We start from the raw sequence: 22,355 nt of genomic DNA, 5'->3' as shown, positions 1-22,355 counted from the left end.
TATACGGTAAATCGTCAACAGAGGACGTTTTCAAAATGGCGAGACCCATGGTAAGAATTTTTGCACGTGTTCAAAAATTGTACCTGTGTGCATTCTTATAGTGAATGAACAGTTTTTGTTTGAAATTTGAGAGTGGCGGTAATTATGGAAAACAACAGTAGATGATTAAATAGAACGGGATAATTTTGGCATGAGAATGTGCAATAGAAACAGAGTCGAATGCGAACTCAATTATAACTCCAGATCATGGGGTGAGATGCAGGCAACTCCTCCAGTCCAGGGAGCTCCGACGCCGAAGCATCTTCTTCTTCTTCTTAGTTGATCCCTCCACTGTTTTGGAGATTCCTGGAGTCCAAATAAAGTAAATGTGTATAATCCGACCGGTTAGGAGCTTTGGAGAATCTTAGAACGAGACTCTCATCGGGGTCGGAGCTCCCTGGAGTTAACTCCAGACCTGAAGAGGATTCAAACAGCGGGTTGCACATTTTTTCGAAATGTTAAGAAGTAGTAATTATATGATTTTGATAATTTTAAGAAGTCTTCAATGGGAAAAGGGTGATTCCTTGGCCTTGGGCTTGGCCAAACCGTAACCAAATTGTCATAGTAGTAGTAGGCCTAATGCCTTGTTATGTCGTCGATTCAACATGGCAAAGAGAGAGTATGCATGCACAGCCGCTACCGTGCATGCGTACTTTCTCTTCGCCATGTTGAATCGGCGATATCTACAAGTACAACATGGGATGAATTAGAATAGGACAAGGAATCACCTTTTTTGTTTTTCCCATTGAAGTCCCATTCTGAATGGATGCCCAGAGCTAGAGCAGAGGAGTAAAAAAACATTGTTTTGTAGGCTAATTCAAAATTGTAATAAGAGTCTACAATATCTACATTTTTTTTAATGTGACCTAACCTGCTGTTTGAATCATTTTCCTATGGCTATGCAGGCTCTGGAGCTCCAACGCCTTCTGCGGCGGAACTCCCTGGAGTTAAAACGAATCCAGCTTTCCAAACTTCAACAACCTGATCAATCATTTCAATGTGGTTTTCTTGACTTCATTTTAGAGTTAATTTCTTATTTTTTATATCATGATTTTCTTTCAGAAAAAGTCTAATGCTGGTAAGGGAAAGAAGCTAAGTGGCATCAAGCGAGCCAACATAGGAACCAATAAACGTCTAAAGGAACGCCGTACCCAGATCAGATCCTCACAGGAATCTCGCACTCATAAACCAGGAGGATTCGCAAAGAATGAAAAACCCAAGAATGGAAAACCCAAGAAGGCCATGTTTGCCTTCGCCGCTGCACAAAAGGCAGGATATTTCACAAATAAAAGGTGAGTGCTTTAATATTGAGAAAGTATAAATAAGATCTGCAAATTTGGATAGAATTTCTGAATGCATGGATTTAATTCCAAGTCTAAACTGCTAAGCCTACTATAAGCATTATCACTGTCATGGTCATTTTCTTTCAATTTTAAAAGTTTACACACACTCTGTCATACTCATAGTGACTTGTACTAAGTCGTATTTGTACATGATGTATATTTAATTGGAAGTTTCTCTTTCTGTTTACTCTTGCACCTAAAACATTTGGGCTTAGGAAACAAGAAAAGTCACATTGCAAAAAAGGTTTTGAATAAGACATAGATTTTGATAGATGATGTTGTCCCTTATAGTTATATTTCAATTGAATTTGTTTTTACAACATTTTTCCTAATTTTCTGAAACAAATGTCTTTGATTTTGGATGTGACTTTTTATGAGAATATCATGATAAGCAACGCTTATAATCAGGTTCATGGTTAAAATGAGATAAAGCCATGTAATGTTCTTGGAAAGTAATGTTTTTCATTTTCTCTAATCATATTGTATTTGTAATATTGTTTATATATTTCAAATGTGACATTTTTTTTTGGTGGGGGGGGGGGGGGGGTGGAGAAGGGAGATTACACTTACAAGATTTGTTCATTACCCCTCTCAAAATTTTTCCTGTCATCTTATTATGTAGAATCAACTATCAGTCTAAACCATCGGAGATTGAGGAGGAGAAAGAGAAAAGAAGGAGTGATGGAGAAGACGAAGATGAAGATTTGGTAGGGGAAGATATGGAAGAGGAAGACATGGAATACATTAAATCTGTTGGAGGAAAATCTTCCTTCCTTTCAAATCTTGAAGACAGGTAAGCTTCCAAACATATTACTTCTTGAAAATGAAAGTCCATTATGGGCATTCAAGTTTTCTATTTTTCGAAAAGAGCAAGTATTTACAATATCTTACATTAAATTAGAATATAATGACAAAAAGCAACTTTGATTTCAATTTTTTTTTCCACCAGTAAATGCTTGTTTTTAGGAATGTTCCACATTTCTTTTCAATTTTTTAATTTTGTTTATTTGATAGATATGATTCCTGATAAATATCCACCTACATGTAGCTGTTTCTTGGGCCATATTTCCAAGTGTTGTTCAACACTAGTCTACTTTTCATGTGCATACAAAATCCAAGTACCTCACCTTGAGCATATTTAGAAAATTAGCTCATCCCTGTCTTAAATTTAATAGGAATTAAATCAATTAATCTCCCCATTGTAGACTCTGTGTTGTTGCTGGACTAAAACTTTTCTCTCTTTTTTTTAAATTCGATTTGGGTTCATAAATTCTTAAGTTTGAATATGCTGTAAAAAAATGTTTTGATGACGATGAACAATGAAATAAATGACTATAGCTGAAAATGTTAAATTTGTGATACATGTTTGTAATTAACTTGGTGGCACCATAAAGATAAATCTAGATTTTGCAACTGTCCTGCAAATCATATCTTGTTCTTGTTTTAATCATAGCCTGTTCCAATATTTTGCCAGTGATTTTAGGTTTTCTTTCACCATGTGTTTTATTATTCCTTGTATCTCAGCGTGCCAGATCCCTCGAAGTCTCGCAAGGGAAAGAGACAGGAGAAAGACAACAAGGTTGCGTCGTACGAGGAGCAGCCTCGGATGGTGAAGAATCAAGGTCAGACAGCTGCGAACATGAAGCCCCTTCTGCCCATCAAACATCCAGGAGGTCTGGAGTATAGATGGCTGGAGAAAGAGAACAAGGATGATGAAGAAGAGGAAGAGGAGGTGGATGAGGGAGGGGAAGGAGAGGAGGAGATTGAGATGGAGCAGGGTGAGAGATAAAAAGCTTTAAATGGTACAGAATGAGATTGCATGAATAACTAAATATTTCCCTTGTGCAGCCCAGGTTTGTTGATTTTATTCCAGAAGCTTTTTTGAAAGGGAATTCATATACTTTTCTTTTTTTTAATCTTGTGAAAAATGTTTATAATGTCTGTGAAAATTTGAAGGCAAAATATTTATTATTTTCAAGTTACACAAATACAAAATTATGCATTAGAGAAGGCTTTTCTTTAAAAGTCTTCACATTAAGGAAATGATATTCCATAAAAGGCAACCAAAGGTCTTTTCTCCGTCTTCATGCATCCTTAAATGTAAACTGCAAATAAAAAAAATATAAGATAGGACACAATTAATAGCATTCATAATTTAGCATTTCATTTGTGTTGCCTCTTATAAGAGGAACTGATTAAAATTTGAATTTTGTGATGTCAACCGATACTTTTTAGAGGAAGAAAAGACCAAGCTACCTGCCAAGAGCACCATTCAGCTCTTCGCAGAGCGGCAGGAGATGCTCAACCAGAAGAGGCAGCGTATTGCAACCTTGTCCAGCTCGATCGTGGAAGACCCTGAGAAAAATGTAAGTTTGCATGGCTGTGAGGTTTCGAGTGAATCTATGGTATGCTTGGAGGTTATAATCAGGCTACTCAGAGTGAGCTCTGTCATGAACAGACTTTACAGGTTTCTTTTCAAGAGAACTTAAGTCTCTCAACTGATTGAGACTTCACTAAAAGCCAAAGACACCTCATAGAACATGCTTGGGGTGATATTCACTTGCAACTGTAGTTTCTACCTGTGGGGAAAAAAAACTGTCCTTGGCAGTATTTTTAAAAGCAGCCTTGATAAAAACTAAACTTTATACTAACAGAACAATTGACAGCGTGTATTTGTGAGCTTGATCTAAATTTGTAAAACTTGAGGACATGTTGTTATTAAATAAAAGCATTGTCTAGTCTTCTGCAAAGTTAATTGTAAAAAGTGAATAGATACACATTTTTTTTTACCTGTGAATGGCTCACTTATCTTATTCTCTTAAGCTTAGTACATGAAAGGCCTGGTACCTTTGGGCAATGGTTTTACCAATGTATATCTTCATTTTTCTTTTAGGTAAACAAACTGAAGGATCTGCGGATCGTTCTGGAGGAGAGAGAGCCAAGCATCATGGTGACTACCAGGAAGCTGGCTATGGTGTCCCTCGGTGAGGTGTTCAAAGACATCGCTCCTGGATACAGGATCAGAGAATGGGGAGAAAAGGCCAAATCATCTCAACCTAAGGTATTATTCTCAATCACTCAGTCATGCTTTAGTCCTGATTTAGTCCTGCACATGCATGTGTGTATGTACATATCCAGAGCTTATTGATGGATTTGATAGTGAACATTTTAATGAATACGATGAATAATGGTGATGCTGATGTAGATGATGATATTGATGGTAATAATGATAATGGTGACGATGCTCATGATGGTGGTGACGATGGTGGTGATGATGGTGGTGATGGTGGTGGTGATGGTGGTGGTGATGGTGGTGGTGATGGTGGTGGTGATGGTGGTGATGATGATAATGATGATGATGATGATGATGAAGATGATGACGATGATGATGATGATGAGGTTAGTGATGATGATGATGAGGTGGTGATGATGCTCATGATAGTGATGATGATGGTGGTGATGATGTTCATGATAGTGATGATGATGATGATGATGATGGTGGTGGTGGTGGTGGTGGTGGTGGTGGTGGTGGTGGTGGTGGTGGTGATGATGATGATGATAATGATGTTGATGATGATAATGATGTTGATGATGTTGATGATGATGATGATGATGCTCATGATAGTGATGATGATGATGGTGGTGGTGGTGGTGATGATGATGATGATGATGATGATGATGATGCTCATGTTAGTGATGATGATGGTGATGGTAGTGGTGACAATGATGATGATAATGATGTTGATGATGATGGTGATGATGATGATGATAATGGTAATGACGGTAGTGATGATGATGTTAGTATTGATGGTAAAGATGCTTATTATAATGATGATAATGGTGGGGGAGGTGATGCTTATAATGATAATGACAGTCTACGACCTTCAGAAGGCAGTTATGAAACAACCAGACTGATTAGCCAAACTCTTTGGCGATATTATGAAAGTGCTTATTGTCAAAACAAAGTCTATCCAGAATGTTACACAGACTGAATCATGTTTTTGTTTAAAGTTTAATATTGATAAGAATATTAATGCTAGTTATAAATATCTTTGTTTCATAGCATTTTTCGAAGTACAAGTAACTAACCAAAGCGCTTAGCACTATACCATACTTTTAGGCCTAAAAAAAGAAAGATGTTGTATTGCCCTTTAGGTGCCAAAACATGGGACAGTCGGTCAGAGTTTTTTTTTTTCCTCTCCTTCTTTGGGCTGATATTTCTCAGTTTTTAATGCTCTAATATTTTTTCTCAAAAAAACGGTAACCAAAAAAAACTATTTTAAAAAGCAGACCGTAGATTTCAAGATTTTGGATTGGTCGCAAAGGGCAATACAACATCTTTTTTGTTTAGGCCTTATCCATGCACCTGAATTTAATTACAATAACTTCTTGTTGTAGAGATATATTATTAAACACACCTGACATACTTCTGTTTTACAGCTAAGTAAGGAAGCACAGGGGAAGAGAGAGTTTGAAGAAGGTTTGGTCACAAACTACAGGCTGTATCTGGAGTTCCTTGAAAAGACTATCAACGGTAATATTTTTGATGTTGAAATAGTTAACTTCTATTTTGTACATTGGAACTACACACTGTCGTGTCCTCATCTGATATCTGATTTTATTTCTCTGTTTAGTCTTTCTGTGTTGTTGTGCCCGTGAACCATTATTGAATAGAAAAGTTTATCGATTGCACTTAATTTTACAGTTACAGCTTAATAGCACCCCCTGTCAACAGACTTTCTAATTCATGTATTGTAGCATCTCTCTGGAGGGAACTACCTCGTATATCAATTGATATTTGCTTTGTCAGGCAAACATATGCATGGTCTTTGCCAGTGATTCATTTGGTATTCAAACCAAAAGGTGGGAGTAAGTTGAATCTCCCTGTCAAGGTGAAAGATATGCCAATTCTTATTTTTAATCTCTTAAGGTCTCCCTAACCATTTTCCAATACTGCTGCAAAACCAGTTTACTCAATTGTACCTGGGGTGGTATTCTGAACATTTTTGTAATTTTTCTGTTATCTTTTGTTGTATCTTCCAGAGATAACACAGCACTAATATTGTTGTAAGTTGGTATTCTGAACATCATTTTATCCCTGTGTTATCTCTTGAAGGACTGCTTCTATCTTATCTTTGACCACTGTTGACACGCCCATTTGTATGGACCCTACAAATCAAAATCTCTTTAATATAAGCATGATATATCTGAAGATGCGCCTGGCCCATTCTAATATTGGGCGTAATTAGTTATTTGAGCGCTTATTACGCGCGTCATCATAATGCGCTGTGGCATTTTGATCATGAAGACAAATCACGCTTTCACTATATTGGTTAAGATGTGAACATTAAAATCGTCATATCCTAGCATGTAATTTCTTAGAAAGTTCTCATCTGTGATACTTCCGGTCAACACACAACCTTCTTCTAACTCGTCTATTGGCACGAAGTTGGTTCTGGGCAAGAAATATTGCCGCCATTATATCACCACAAAAGATACAACAACCCCCTACCTGTTGTAAATATTGTTGTAAATACCATGCAAGATAAGATAAGATAAAAGATACAACAATTTTCAGAATACCAATTATCTTGTCATATTATCTGTCGTGCGCATATGCAAATAAGGATTAAGCGCCATTTTATTACTAATAAGCACAATTGCAAGCGCACCAAAGTTTGAACGCAGGCGCGAGAGAAAAGATACAACAAAAGTTACAACAATGTTCAGAATACCAACTTTATCTTATCTCCAAAGATACAACAATATTAGAGATAACACAGGGTTCAGAATACCGCCCCAGGTGTAAACAATTTTTTTTCCCTAGGCGTGTTGCATAAAACTTAGCATTGATGGTAACTTTGCTATTAATTCTAACTTCCACGGAAATCTTTATTTAATTGGCTGTTGAATGAAGTTGCCATGGTAGTTTACATTGATGGCATAGTTACCATCAGTGGTAAGTCTTATGCAACAGGGCCCTAAACCTAATACTCTGTCCACTCACAGTTTAGTACAAATGCTCTACATTGATAGATGTCCACAAGACGAAGGCTGAGCTGAAGAAAGCCAAGGAGAAGGAGGCTCATAGGAACAAGCCCAGACTGCTTCTCCCGGACCAAGCTAAGATCAGTCTGGCTGAGACGGCTACCAGATGTCTGTGTTCTCTGCTCAATGCTCTACCTCACTTCAACTTCAGGACCAACATCATCTCTGTTGTGTCTCACAAGATGGCTAGTAAGCATGACAAGGTATGCAGGGGGATAAAACTTGGGGGCTTGGGGCGAAGTAGCCCCCGAAATGCCAAAAAGAGCCACCCAAAAGACATAAAAGAGTAACATTTTCATTGAGTTGAATGCAAAACAGATTAAAGAGTGTTATTTTTATGCAAGCAAGCTTGTAAAGTAGCCCCCCAAAAAATTTAAATATTTTTTTCCCTGAAGGTATGTGATGTAGCTGCAGGAGAGGATGATCAGCTGGAGATAGTGGTCGTGCTGGCAGTTGATAAAAAGTTTATGAAAGATCATTCTCCCTATTGTCTCTTCATATCTTCTTTTGCATAACAATTCTCATGTCACTTTGCAGCCAAGAAGTATTCTATAAACTCTTCTCCCAAGGCTTAAGTGATGATATCATTTGCTTGGAATGTTTATATAGCTTCCCACATGTTGCCTGGTACATTTGCAGTGCCAAGATATTAATGCATATTGTTTACTGCTATGTGTTTGACAAAGTGTAAAATTCATCTCTCCCATATTTGCGGCTGCTTTAAAGCAGTGTCATGAAATATGAATTTTCTTTACAAAGTTAAGCTATATGTATGTACTTGATGTTGATTTCTTACTAAGTCTAAATGCCAGTCAAAAGCTATTGAACATCTCATTAATGCCTAGGTCACATTTACGGCCGCGGGGTCTAAAATATCTACGGCCAATAGCAATTTAAGACCCCCGCAGCATTCCCACAGTCACATATGTTAGGGTAGCTGCATGGTGTATTTTAAATTTGTGGCAACAGAAAACCTGCGGCTGCCGCAATACCACCGTACACCTGGTTGAAATGGAACCACCCTACGGGATGGCTACGGTGTGTCTAAACCCAGAAATTAAAAAAAGTTATAACTCCACGTTATAATCCCTCAGCGACCCATACCGTCTGTAAAGATAGGGATACACCCTAGAATGACCCTGAGGCCACATCTGCCGCAGGTATCTCTCGATTTCGGGGGCCTATGGCCGCCGTATCCTAGCCGTAGAGCAAATTTGACCTAGGCACTATCAAGTTCTACAAATATTCATTTTAAACCCAACACTTTGTTTCTTGTTTTTGCTGCAGATTGCTAGCACGTGTTGCCAGAGCATGAAACAGCTGTTTAGAAGAGACGCAACCGGAGATGCCTCCCTAGAAGCCGTTCGTTTCATTAGTCGTATCGCCAGAAACAATGGATACCAAGTTTCCCCTGAGGTATGAACCAGATCTAATCTTTTCATTTGCCAAAGGCTCATTTACCTGTATGCATTACACACACATTGTGTGTGTCCATTGACCAAACGTAACAAAAGATTGAAAATCAATGAAGTTCACTTAATCTTGGTGAATATTTCATTTTGTTTTCAATCTGAAATTGAATTTGTTATTCTATTTGTCGCCAGGTCCTGAACACTTTCTTATCTCTGAGGATCAAAGAGGTCAAGACAGGTCATACAGCGGAAGAGAACAGGAAGAAGATGCTACAGGAAAGGAAAGAGAGGTTCACACGCTATTCACGCAATCAGAAACGGGTAAGTGGAATACTTCAGAATCAGAGTTCTTGGTGTGGATGAAGATGGAAGATGTAACAACATTGAAAGAGATAATCCAGTGAGATCAAGTAGAGAAATAACAACATTGAAAAAGATAATCCAGTGAGATCAAGTAGAGATGTTACAACAATGAAAGAGAAAATCCAATGGGATCAATCATCAAGTAGAGAAATAACAACATTGAAAAAGATAATCCAGTGAGATCAAGTAGAGATGTTACAACAATGAAAGAGAAAATCCAATGGGATCAATCATCAAGTAGAGAAATAACAACATTGAAAGAGATCATCCAGTTAGATCAAGTAGAGAAATAACAACAATGAAAGAGATAATCCAGTGAGATCAAGTAGAGAAATATTGATGAAATTAGAAAATTTGAGCGAATTTTGAATTCTACAAATGCCCATACCTTCAACAATGTTCTACAGGAGAATGCTGTTGAGTTTTTGTGGAGTAAAAAAATATTAATTTCTAGGTTACATTTACGGTTAATCCTCTATGTGTGGATTTTTGTTCATTTCTGGTGATTGAATCATCCCACATCAAGATCAACCTACTATTTGGGTTCTGATTACTGGAATTAACATAGAATTGAAAAATTGTTGTTATAGTTTTGTTTCATATTTGTACAGGTAAGACTCAGTGACTTAACTGTTCGACAAATAGTCCCATGTTCATTTTTTCATCCAAATTAGAGTATGAAATACTTTGAATAGAGTTAACTACCTTCTACAGTACCATGAGATCCAACATTGTCTATTTTGTACAATTATTCTCTGTAGTATCATAAGAAGTTGGAGATTCTTGAGAAGGAGCTGCAGGCGACTGAGGCATCTGAGAGCAAGAACAAGAAACTCAAATTGGTAAGCTTTGTCGAAAGAGAAATATCTCCAAACCTATGTGATTTGTTTTGTCATGCCCTTCTAATCTCTCAATTGCAAGAGTAAATTACTAAGCGTTAGTCCAATCTGAAATTAAGTGAAATAAAAATTAATCAGAATGTTTAATGCCACTATAAAAGTAACAATCCAAAGTTGTCACATTTTAGCATCCTGTTATCATTTTTCTTTGGGAAAGATGTCCTGGCAGTGTTTTTTAAATTTCTACCACATTTTTAAATTAAGTTTACAGGTAATCATCCCCCCTTACATTTTGAATGTTGATTCCCAAACATATACTTACATTTCTCATGTTAACATTAGAAATGAACATTAGTTTATTAAAAATGGCATTCCCATGTTGTACGATAAGAAGAGATCTGATTAAGAATATATTGAATTTGCAATAGTTTAAAAAAATTATGAATATTCTTTCAACCAACCATTACTCTTTCTTCACTACTTTCATCAGCACACCGAGATCGTCCAGCTAGTCTTTGCCACCTACTTTCGTATCCTGAAGAGAGCAAGCCATTCTATAATGCTGCCCTCAGTGCTGGAAGGTCTTGCAAAGTTTGCACATCTCATCAACGTGGAGTTCTTTGATGACCTTATTCAAGTTCTGCATAGTCTTGTGGCGAAAGGGGTAAGATGAAACTCTGTCATTTGTCGTCTTTCTCCTTCATCTGAGAAAGATATCCTCTGTTGTGTATACTAGAATAAGATTCCCCCATCCTTATTATCTAAGCCATGAAGCAATCGATTACTGTAAATCTTGCACATAGTTTCAAAATTATGTTTAAAAAAAGATTTTCTTCTTCTTTGTGACAGGAATATGCATTTATTTTAAATTCAAAATAGAATTCATAATTTATAGCTGTTACATTTGTTCACTTTTTAAATCAAATAAACTTTACTAGTTTCATAGTGTTTTATCTATTTTTTTTTCGTTTTCTTCCTTCCATTTTTGTATAGATTAAGCTTGCAATCTCTAACATTAAAAACTCTGTTTCTGTAGCAATGCTACTTAATGATTTTCCATGTTATTTACATTTTTTTTTTTTAATTAATTCAATTCTACCAGGATCTGAAGTACAGAGAGTCTCTCCACTGTACACTGACAGCATTCCATATCCTCTCAGGCCAGGGAGATGTCCTCAACATTGATCCAAGCCACTTCTATTCTCATCTCTACGTCACACTACCTCTAGTCCATGCCGGTATGTATTCAAGCCCCGCTGCACTACTTATAGCTACTTGCGCCCTCTATATAGCAAACAATGCCTAATCAGTGACCATTGGTCCCCCATGATCCCCTTTTTCTTATGTTAATTGAGAGGAACCTTTTCAACAAAGCATTAGCAAGGTCAGTTTAAAGCCCCACTGCACTACTTATAGGTACTTGCGCCCTCTGTATAGCAAACAATGCCTAATCGGTGACCATTGGTCCCCCATGATTCTCTTCTTCTTATGTTAATTGAGAGCTGATTTGATGAGATAATCACCTGTCGTGTGACCTTACAGGGTGGTCTAATTCCTCCTGTACACTAGTACAGATGGGCTTGAAAGATTTCTTTTCAGAGGGTCTTATGAAAGCAATCGCACAAGCGGTTTTGGCAAGGTTTCTACCGGTAATTTCTTGCCTGACGAAGAAGAGCTTAATTTTGCATTATCAGTTCAAGAGGCAGATTATTTATCCAAATAGTCTGTTAAAGGTGTCTGACACAAAGGTTTTTGGTCTCGGCATCAATATTGTTTGAGGAAGAGGTGGACTAGAGAGAGAAAAAAGCATGATGAAAAGGTGTTTTAGAAGATAGAAGATAAAAAGTAACACAGTTCTGGAGGAGCATTGTTGGGTTTGGAAAAAAAGTAGGGAAGAAAATTCAAGGAACAAATGACACCCTTTACTTCACACTTTACTTACAGACAGGAGAAGTCATTTTTCAAACCAAACACATTTTGAGGCTATAACTATAATAGAGAAGCACAATTTGGAACAAATGCCCATTATTTTTGTTGTGGTTGATGAAGTTCTTTTCTGTAAATAAACTTCATCAATTTAAATCAGTACAATTCCCACAAGTTTCCATCTCTTGTTCACTCTGTCTCCCGCAGGTATGAGTAGTTACGATGCTAAACTGGTCAGTGATTGCCTGGAAGTGATGATCAGCAGAAGACGCAAGCAGATCTCTGTCCATAGAGTAATGGGCTTCCTCAAGAGAATGGCTACCCTATCAACCCTTGCACTCCCCAATGCAGCACTGGCTTATATGGGTGCCCTCAAGACATTCATGAAGGTAGGTGCCACATTCTTTCTAATAATATTCGGTTTAATGTTATTATTATTGTTATTATTATTAATATTATTATTTGTTGATGTGATTTGTTTTGATTTTCCTAAGTATGAAAAAAAATTATTTAAAAAAAATTATTAAAAAAAACAACAAAAAAACGGGAAAACGAAACGGTCCAATTGAAAATGGGTAGAGCCATGGACGGTCGGATACCGGATGGTAAAACGTTTGACTTCACCACTAATTCGGTTCTTGTATAGCGCATATCACACTATCGAGCCTCTATTCGCTTCCAAAGAGCTTTGTAAATTATTACCCTAGCTTTAGCTCCGGCAGCCTAATGGTAGTGATGGTGGCAATTGAAACAGTTTGCAGTGGTGGTGATAACTGTCATAGGAGGAGTAACAGTTGTTGTAACTGTAGGATAAAGAGTAATAGTAGCTGACCAATGACTCAAGCAACTATGGAATTTCTTAATGTTGCCCTGGCATACATGAGTGCTCTGAAGACATTCATTAAAGCAGGTTGAACATTCCTTCTACAGGTATTAATTGAGATGGTATTGATTAGAGTACCGTTAGCAGTTGTGATGGTGTTGAGAAGTGTCATAGAAGTACGGTAGTCATTGTAGTGGTAGATACTGAGGTACTTCTTTATGCTGCACAGCCATATATGAGTACTCTAAACAGCTTTTGTTAATATTTCGTTAAATAAAGTCTCGCTTTGTTCCCCTCTTATCAAAATTATCTTTTTTCATATTTGCTGTATTTTAGTGGTACACCAAAACAGATGTCCTTCTGGACAATGAGAGTACAGGAAGCGGGATATTCATGCCTGAAATTGTAGATCCTGAACATAGCCACGCTCAGAACACAGCCTTATGGGAGCTTACACTCATGCAGGTGAGTTTCAACTTAAATTTGTTTAGTTTATTGTATATATTTGACATGAAGATTAATATAGACATTGTGGAATTTTAATTTTTCTTTAACAAAAAATAGTGTGCTTGACAATGCTATGCTTGATTTCATGTCACGTTTGATAGAGGTTTAGCAAGAGATAAGCAGTAGAATGACTTTAAACATGTACTGGATCAATTTGTACATACCCGAAAAACTAGGAAAGGACATGCATGTACACACAGTTATATGAAAGGTAAAATCAAGGACTGTCAAATCGAATGGTAATGTTGATTAGTTTAAAGGGAAAGTCCACCCTGAAATTAAGTTAGTTTTAATAGGAGTAGAAAAATGAGAGAAACAAGTCAGTGAAAGTTTGAGCAAATTCCGATTAAAAATAAGGAAGTTAGGATTTTTGAAGTTGTGATCAATCAAACACAAATTGGCAACTCTATGACGTCTCATGCGAGCTCAACTTCCATTTGCTCAGTACTAAAAAAATCTAAAATTTTAATTTTCCCTCAAGAAAAATTTCAACCATACATGCACCCTAAATATAATAATTGCAAATATGTTTCTATACTCCCCCTGCAAGGAACAAATATATATTCCGTCATCAATAACGAAGAAAACATGATTTTATGGAATATTATGCACAAAGCAAATGAAGGAGAGCTCGTATAATAAGTCACAGAGTTGCCAATTTGTATTTGATTGATCACAACTTCAATAATTCATAACTTTCTTATTTTCATTCAGAATTTGCTCAAACTTTCACTCACCTGATTTTCTTATTATTCTGCCTCTATCGAAACAAAATTATTTTTGGGGTGGACTTTCCCTTTAAAGAAAAAGGAACCATGATTCGCTTTCCAACATTTTCTTTCTCTCCCTCCCTCTCTCTATCTCTCCCACTCTCTCTCCCCTCTCTCTCCTCCCCCCTCTCTCTCTCTCTCTCTCTCTCTTTCTCTCTGTATCTATCTCTTTCTAGTCCACTTCTTCTATTTTTCTCAGTATGTAACATGATTCACAAAGATTATTCCAGATGCAAGCCCGAGTGACATATCTGCTTGCCCCCATGTCATTTGCACTTGTGATGATGTAATATTATTGTAGTATTATGCTAATATGTATGTAATCCTATTAAAGGGACTTGGTAACATTGTTCAGATAAGAGAAAATGGTGCTAAGGTAGTGACTTCAATGCTAGATGTACAATTAAAGATAATCTGAAAGTTTTGGTGAAAACGGACCATTATTAATAATACAAATTAGGAAAAACTGATCTGATCGATTTCTGAATTCTCCCAACTATATTATTATAATTTAATTTAATTTTAGGTGAATGTAAATCCTCACAAAGCAATGAATTGGCTTTATCATACCATTCCAGACATTTAAGTGTTGAAAGATATTTAAAAGCCTGTTTTATGTGTTATTTTCATGAGAAAAAAACAGTTTGGAGAATTTGCTGTTAGAGGGTGTTGCACAGTGACGCCTTCAAAGAAAACCATAAACATTTTTGTGGTTTGAGAATTTTTTTCAGGATTTTTCGCATGTTAGAGGAGTAGTACGGTAGAAGGAATATAATAATTAACATTTCATACAAAAATTACACAATTTTTCCATCAACCTTCAACAATGTTACTGGGTCAATTTAAGTAATATTTGTTTGCCTTTGTCTTCTACAGGATCACTATCACCCTACCGTGAAGCACTATGCTAAGTATGTATCCCTTGGCTGCCCATTGAAGTGAGAAGGTGTATACGATCGTAGTATCATGCTAATATGTGTGTAACCCGATCAAGTTTAATAATCATTTGTCTTTGGCTTCTACAGGATCACTATCACCCTACCGTGAAGCACTATGCTAAGTATGTCGCCCTTGGATGCCCACTGAAGGGAGAAGGTGTACCTGCTGTTCAACTCCTCAGAATGTAAGTCAATAAGCCATTTCGTAAATACTATCTGCGCGTGGGCAGATAAAGTTAATTTTTGTTAAAATTGTAAAACCCACTGAGATGAATATGTGCTCATGTTATGCAATCATTATTTATGTATGCACCTACGGTACATTCCATTATACAAGAGGGCTTTTTATGAAGCACATACATGACTTTGGCATTGATTGGGACTTCTCCATGAGTAAAAGATCTGTGGATATTTGGGGTTATTTGACCCATGTGCTTACTACAAAATGGTCTATTAATTCACATAGGCTTCATTAAGGAATTACTAAAGGAACAAAGCTCTTGAAATAGATAACAGGCTGTGCTTGACTGCCAGAAATGAGATGTAATGTCAGCCGTTTAATGGAAACTTCCACTTTGTTCCTTTAGCTTCAACTTTAATTTTCTGATTACAGCTTCCTGTTCATTTTTGCGATTTACTCTGATGATTGCAATTTGTACCAATCATCTCTTCAGAGATATGGCTTGTCTCCTAAGCATTATTTTGTTTTCATGCTAATTCGGCCACTTTACTAGATGTTCTTAGCTTCATTGCTGGGCCAGCTTGAGGATATCTTGTAATATCTGTTTACCAACTTCATGCTTCTTATGAAGGAAATCTAACTAAAATTTCTTCTAAAATACAATTCATAATTTAGAGAGTATAATTTATCCCTTGTATGTTTATACAAATTGTTGAATGAGCCTTATTTATCATTCATTTTAAAAGACCAATAACATGCAAATTTATATTGTTATATCTGCTGATGTCTATCTATCCATCAACAAATCATCAACGCCTGACAAAGGTGGTGACGGAAGCAATATATCACACACTATTTTTAACAATTTCCTCCCAATTTTTCTGGAACCTGCATCCTTGCCACCTTGGAAATATTCCTTAATCACCTTGTTTCTCTTATGACATCACAGTCACCATGCATTATATCATCACATCATCAAAGGTTTTGCTACAATATTACCTTACATACATTCCAAATACGATAATCATTGCTATGTCAGGCATGTTCTGTATTGCATAGAGAGAAAGGTTATGAGGTGGTCATTTGTGAAAACCTTTATTGCATCTGTGAGCTACTGGGAAGGACTTAATAATGCCTTGAGCATCTCTAGAGATGGATATGTTGCCCTTTAGAAATATTGTTATTATTGGTTATAGTGAGATGCATTACAATATTCAAAACCAATTTGAATTCTTATTTTTATGTCTGCCTGCAGGGATCCAAAGGATATATTGAAGACATACAGCTCAGATGCCATGAAGTTCAATCCTCCTTTACCTCCGAAGCATCCAGTCATTAGCAAAAAGGCTCTCAAAACATTGGTAGGTTTTTTTTGTAATGATACCTTGGGGGTGTTTCACAAAGATCCCAAGTCGACCTTAACTCTAAGTTGGACTTGAAGATTATGGAGAGCCATTTGTAGCTTTAAAATAAAATATATTCAAAAGCAAAAATTCAAGTATTTTAGACTTTTTATAAATTCCACATCAAGAACATGAAATCTCCTTGATGATAGAAAATATGATTGATTTAAATCAACATTTTATGCCTTAAAATATTACTTTTGCAAAATATTTTCATAGATGCTAACGGCTTTACAGAATTGTTAAGTCCAACTTAAAGATAAGTTCGACTAATAGGATCTTTGTGAAACGCCCCCCTTGTCATGTAATGATTGGGAATAATATCATGGCAAGGCTGAATGATAGAAAGCACGTTTGTTGATATCAGTTACATATTCTCAGAAGTCAACATCAGGGCCCGTGACAGATTTGCTCACACCCACTCAAATGCCATGATTTCAGTAGCTTATAACAGTTATTCTAACTCTTTATTGCTAACAAGTTTTATGAAACAGGGCCCTGTACTTGGTGTTGGATGAAATACAGATCTGTGATCATGAGATGATATCCAAATTGTTTCCAAGGTTTTTTGACAATGAAGATGCAGGGTGCTACAAGAATTTTTTTCACCACTTGCCCTGTCGGGCAAGTGGGTTTTCAATTTACTTGCCCAAACAATATTTCCACTTGCCCAAAACTTTTTGTTTACTAGCACAATCGAGAAAAAACAGCTGATCAACGCACGTGTGTGTCTGTGCAAGCCGCTGTCATTTGGAAACGTAGGCTAATTTTCAGCTGTTAATAATTTGGGTCAACTCTTCCATCAAGAAACGTCATGTAAATAATGGGTAATCAACTATTTTAAATAAAGTACGGACATTTTTATTTCATCATTCACTGCTATAAATATCATGCCAAAATTTGTAAATTCTTACTAAATAATAATATTGAAGATATTTTACGATAAATCTCGGATAAGTATGCGAAAACTAGACTAAACAACGTCGCTAAAACCATGAAAACAAAACAACAACGGCTTATATTCTGGGGGTCTCGATACTATTATCAAAATGACTCGCTCGGTCGGATCTTGAGACCGCAGTAATAAATTGAAAACGAGACAAAAACATTCATCTGATTTATATGAGCAGCGAGTTTTAAATAATATGTTCACAATCATTAACAGTCATTATGAATAAATATCAAACATTTGACTTTTTGTACTTACTAGAAAATCCCTGTTGTTTATTCCATTCCGATTCGCACGTGTTCATTTCCCTAGAATAATGACGTCATATTTGGCGTGATTCAACCAATCGGCAATCAGAGAATAGCAAAGGCCTGTCGGTGCGGCCTGCAGAGCTAGAGAGAGAGAGCGCGAATAAGCTCGCAGCTGGTACGATCGCGCTAGCTGTCTCTAGCTAGCTCACGGCCGGCCGTGCGTGGAGGCGGAGCGGCATTCATGGCTTGAAGTGTCACTGTTGCATGCGCGCTGAGCTAGCTGAGCTGGCTAGCTGTCTGTGAAGTTTTTTCGAAATCGGAACGATCGCTTTTTATGCCTCCGTTACGAAGTAGCCGGAGGCATTATGTTTTCGGGTTGTCCGTCCGTCCGTACGTCCGTACGTACGTACGTACGTACGTACGTCTGTACGTACGTACGTCCCGTTCTCGTGATCGCGTTATCTGAAGAACTGGTTGATGGATTCCTGCCAAACTTTGGTCATGTATGTATCTTGTAGAGCCGATGAACTGATTAGATTTTGGGGTTACGAGGTCAAAGGTCAAAGGTCACAGGGCTCATTATGTATGCAAAACGAGCTCGTGATCGCGTTATCTGAAGAACTGGTTGATGGATTCCTGCCAAACTTTGGTCATGTATGTATCTTGTAGAGCCGATGAACTGATTAGATTTTGGGGTCACGAGGTCAAAGGTCAAAGGTCACAGGGCTCATTATGTATGCAAAACGAGCTCGTGATCGCATTATCTGAAGAACCGATTGATGGATTGCTGCCAAACTTAGGTCATGTATGTTACTTGCAAAGCCAAAAAACTGATTAGATTTTGAGGTCACGAGGTCAAAGGTCAAAGGCCACAGGGCTCATTATGTATGCAAAACGAGCTTGTGATCGCGTTATCTGAAGAACCGATTGATGGATTGCTGCCAAACTTAGGTCATGTATGTTACTTGCAGAGCCGATGAACTGATTAGATGTAGGGGTCACAAGGTCAAAGTTCAAAGATCACAGGGCACATTATGTATGCAAAAACAGCTCGTGATCGCGTTATCTCAAGAACCGATTGATGGATTCCTGCCAACTTAGGTCATGTATGTTTCTTGCAGAGCCAATGAACTGAGTAGATTCTTGGTTCATAAGGTCAAAGGTCATGGGCTCATTATGTATGCAAAAATAGCTTGTAATCACAATATTCTGAAAACCTGTTAATGGATTACAATTGAACTTGAATTTGAAAAATTTCTTCTGTTTTGGTTTGTAAAATTGCTCTATGACGGAGGCATCATTTTCGACTGCGCGCAGTCGAAGTTCCATCTAGTTTGCTTCTGGATTTTGACGACGGGTAAGAAGTTGACGGGTGAATGGTAGAGTTCTTGGACACTAGGAAATTACTGTAAAAGTATCACTTGCCCGAATCGGGCAAGTGATAATTTGATTAACTTGCCCGACGGCTCAATTTGGTTGCCCCGGGACGTCGGGCAAGCGGGTTTGTCGCGCCCTGAGATGTCTTGTAAAACTACATGTTTATACCATCAATGCTGATGATTGCATATGCAATTGCTTTTTTACATTATCACACGTTGTTCAAGTTCATTATTGATTGATAAGTTGAATGGCTTCTTGTATATAATTTCAGTGATTGCATATATATTTCAAGATCAACTATTCGCCCAGTGGCATAATGGTGGGTGAAGAAATGTGAAGACTGAAATTAACATTTTGAAATTCCATTCATTATATAACTGCTCAAAATAATCTTGCCACTTTAAATCTACTGTGTATGTTTGTCAAAAAAACACGATTTTGTTGATTCTGTGTATGTCACAATGCATGATTTTGATGATTATTTCGAAACAGAGGTATCACCGTTCCAAAGCTTCTAAATCCTTCATCCAAGAAGACTTCCAAGCCCTTGCTGATCGCTGCGATGATGACGATGCCACCCGGGATGCTCTGGGTGCCGTGGATTTCAGCTCCACTTTCAGCTCAACTTCCAGCTCCACTTTCACACAGGAGATGGATTCTGAAGATTCTGAAGATAGTGAAAGTGATGTTACTCAAAGGACAAAGAGGACTCTGGAGGTAGCAAGCGAGGAGAATGTTAAAGATGTTGTGAATAAAGAACAGAAGGAGGGAGAGCAAATAAATGGAACAAGGACTAAGAAAATGAAAAGAATGAAGAAACGTTGATCTAAAAAACTTGAATGTGAATTGTAGTATGAAAAGAGATTGTTACAGACAAAGATAACACTGATAGCAAGTACAGATAACATTCAAGATGCTGCAAGCAATGAAAAGAAAGAGAGAGAGAGAGAGAGAGAGAGAGAGAAAAGAGACAGACAGACAAAGAGAGAGAGGGAGAGGGAGAGAGAGATAGCAAATGAATAGAACAAGGACTAAGAAAATGAAGAAGACAAAGTATCCTTGACTTCAAGGAACCCTAGAGTGAACCATAGTGAAAGTATGAAGCGGAAAAGCCTATCTTATCAACTGGCCTGGGTCATGTCATGTAAATGATCAGAGAGAGGGCTTCTGAATGGTTGCTTAACATCATTATTGTGGGCTATCTGGTAGAGTGGTTCATCTTCAAATCTATTATCATGCAGGATTGGGTCTGAGTACTGTGAAACCATTTTAACCATATAAAGGCATTTTGATGCCGAAATGGGTTGTTGGAATGAGAAGTTTATTAGAGGAATTTTCTGGAAATGCTTGGTAGAGGTGTACATTAATTCATGTTCTTGACTTTCGATCAAGAGGTTGAGGGTTATATAACCCTAGCCTTCTTTGGTAGCACAATAATGTAGATTTGCCATCACTTATCACTACTAGTACTTCTATCATTTTTACAATTCATAGCTTATAGTACAGTGGCACCGGATTATAACAAACTCCTGAGAACTAAGGAATTTACTTTGTTATATCAAAACCTTGTATTATCAGGGCAAAGTAAAACCAATTGAAGAAGTGGGACTGGCAAAATTACCATTTTATAACACAAGATCGTCACAGCAGCGTTTTTATAACAAAGGCCACTGTATTATCAGTAAGATATTTTTGGTTTCCAATTCACATAATATTATCGCCAAGAAGTTTTGATTTGTCATGTTGACTTGAGAAATGTTGTCTTGCGCCACCTTAATTATGGGTATAAATGTCCTTGTAAAATATCTGCAGAGAGAGAAATTTCTTATGAGTTTCCCACTGGAAGAGGAAGAAGTTTGGAGAAAACTTATCATTAAAATGTGCATAATTGTAATTACAACCAGGTATTGATTCATTGTTTGAGACAGAAAATAGACCAGATTTGTACACCTTTTATTTCTTTTACAGCAGCATATTCGTGTACAACAAAATTATGAATTCTGATTATTGATTCTGCCAACTACCAGACTGACCATCCTATCTCAGCTGTCGCACTATCAAGATCGTAAGCTGGCCAACTCTCTTATTTAATGCATATCCCACAAATGGAACTGCCACCAGTATACATGGAAATCTGTACTCGGTAGGCAGTCCAGGATTTAGTTGCAGCCATTCAGATGAAACCATCACCAATACCATTTTGGAATGACTGATGATGTCTTTTCCTGGCCTCTGAATTATGAAACTTGTTATCAATAACAAGTTACAATAAGTGTTATAAGCTACTGAAATCGTGGCACTTGATTGGCTGAGAGCAAATTTGTCATAGAAATTTAGCATTTGTTATTGATACCAAGTTTTATGAAACGGGGGCCCTGGATCTGAGCTTAAACCTTGCTCTGCTCCTCCAAGCTGCAGACATGCAACAGAAAAAGTTCAACTACTTGTTCCAAAATTCATGTGAAGGATTTTGAAATTTAGGTCATGTTCTAAACTATAATCCATTGTTTTAAACCTCCACCTTGGATGTACTAAAATAAGCGCAAGTGTATATATTGCTATTCCTTAGACATGTCATGAAGGCACACATGTACAAAACCTATAGAGGTTCAAATCATGGCTTATTAAAGTAAAACCAGCCTTCCATGAAGTGGAGAAGTATCATTATACCAGTACAGGTATTTTCAATCATTTATCATCAAGTTTATTTGCATTGGTCGAGTCATGTCCATGTATATCGTCTGAAAATTACAATTATGTACAGTTTTTCTTTCATATATTTGCCTAATAAAAGTCTTTATTCTAAACCTCTAAAAGAAGGTAATAAGTTTACATGTATGTGTATTTGTGTGTGTCTTGTTGTCGAGTGTTGTTCTGTGTCTTGCATGTGGGACTGCACATTTTTCCTTTCTGTTGCTTATCTTTATATTTGTTTTCCTCTTCACCATTCTTTTTCTTTCTATTCCTTGTACTTTATTCTTCCTCTGTTCTATTTCTCTGCCTTTCTCTCCTGGTTCCTTTTGGTCCTTTCTTTGCTTTGCTCCTGTATCTTCGTCCCTTTCTTCACCTTTATTTCTCTTTTGCTCTGTTCTTCTTTCTTGCCACCCAAACAGTATTATTATTTTAAAGGAAATAGGGTAATACTGTAAATTTTTTGTTTTTCTTTTGTGTATTGACATTGCT

At 37.1% G+C, this 22,355-nt stretch overlaps 1 protein-coding gene across 1 annotated transcript; it reads left to right on the top strand.

The window, feature by feature from the left end:
* The first annotated feature begins 6 nt into the window (after nt 1-6).
* On the top strand, nt 7-22,004 carry LOC100891296 (nucleolar complex protein 3 homolog). Its single transcript, XM_030986057.1, has 18 exons — nt 7-50; nt 1,102-1,331; nt 2,005-2,175; nt 2,907-3,160; nt 3,618-3,748; nt 4,276-4,443; nt 5,823-5,916; nt 7,419-7,633; nt 8,718-8,846; nt 9,035-9,163; nt 9,967-10,047; nt 10,535-10,708; nt 11,147-11,282; nt 12,178-12,359; nt 13,130-13,258; nt 15,096-15,193; nt 16,445-16,550; nt 19,665-22,004. The coding sequence occupies exons 1-18, from the start codon at nt 36-38 to the stop codon at nt 19,995-19,997; spliced, it is 2,775 nt and encodes a 924-aa protein (XP_030841917.1). The 5' UTR covers nt 7-35; the 3' UTR covers nt 19,998-22,004.
* Nucleotides 22,005-22,355: the final 351 nt, after the last annotated feature.

This window comes from Strongylocentrotus purpuratus, unplaced genomic scaffold, assembly GCF_000002235.5.
Source record: "Strongylocentrotus purpuratus isolate Spur 01 unplaced genomic scaffold, Spur_5.0 spur5_scaffold_15, whole genome shotgun sequence".
Taxonomy (NCBI): Eukaryota; Metazoa; Echinodermata; class Echinoidea; order Camarodonta; family Strongylocentrotidae; genus Strongylocentrotus; species Strongylocentrotus purpuratus.
The sequence above is the reverse complement of the archived record's forward strand: the minus strand, read 5'-3'. Positions and strand labels throughout refer to the sequence as shown.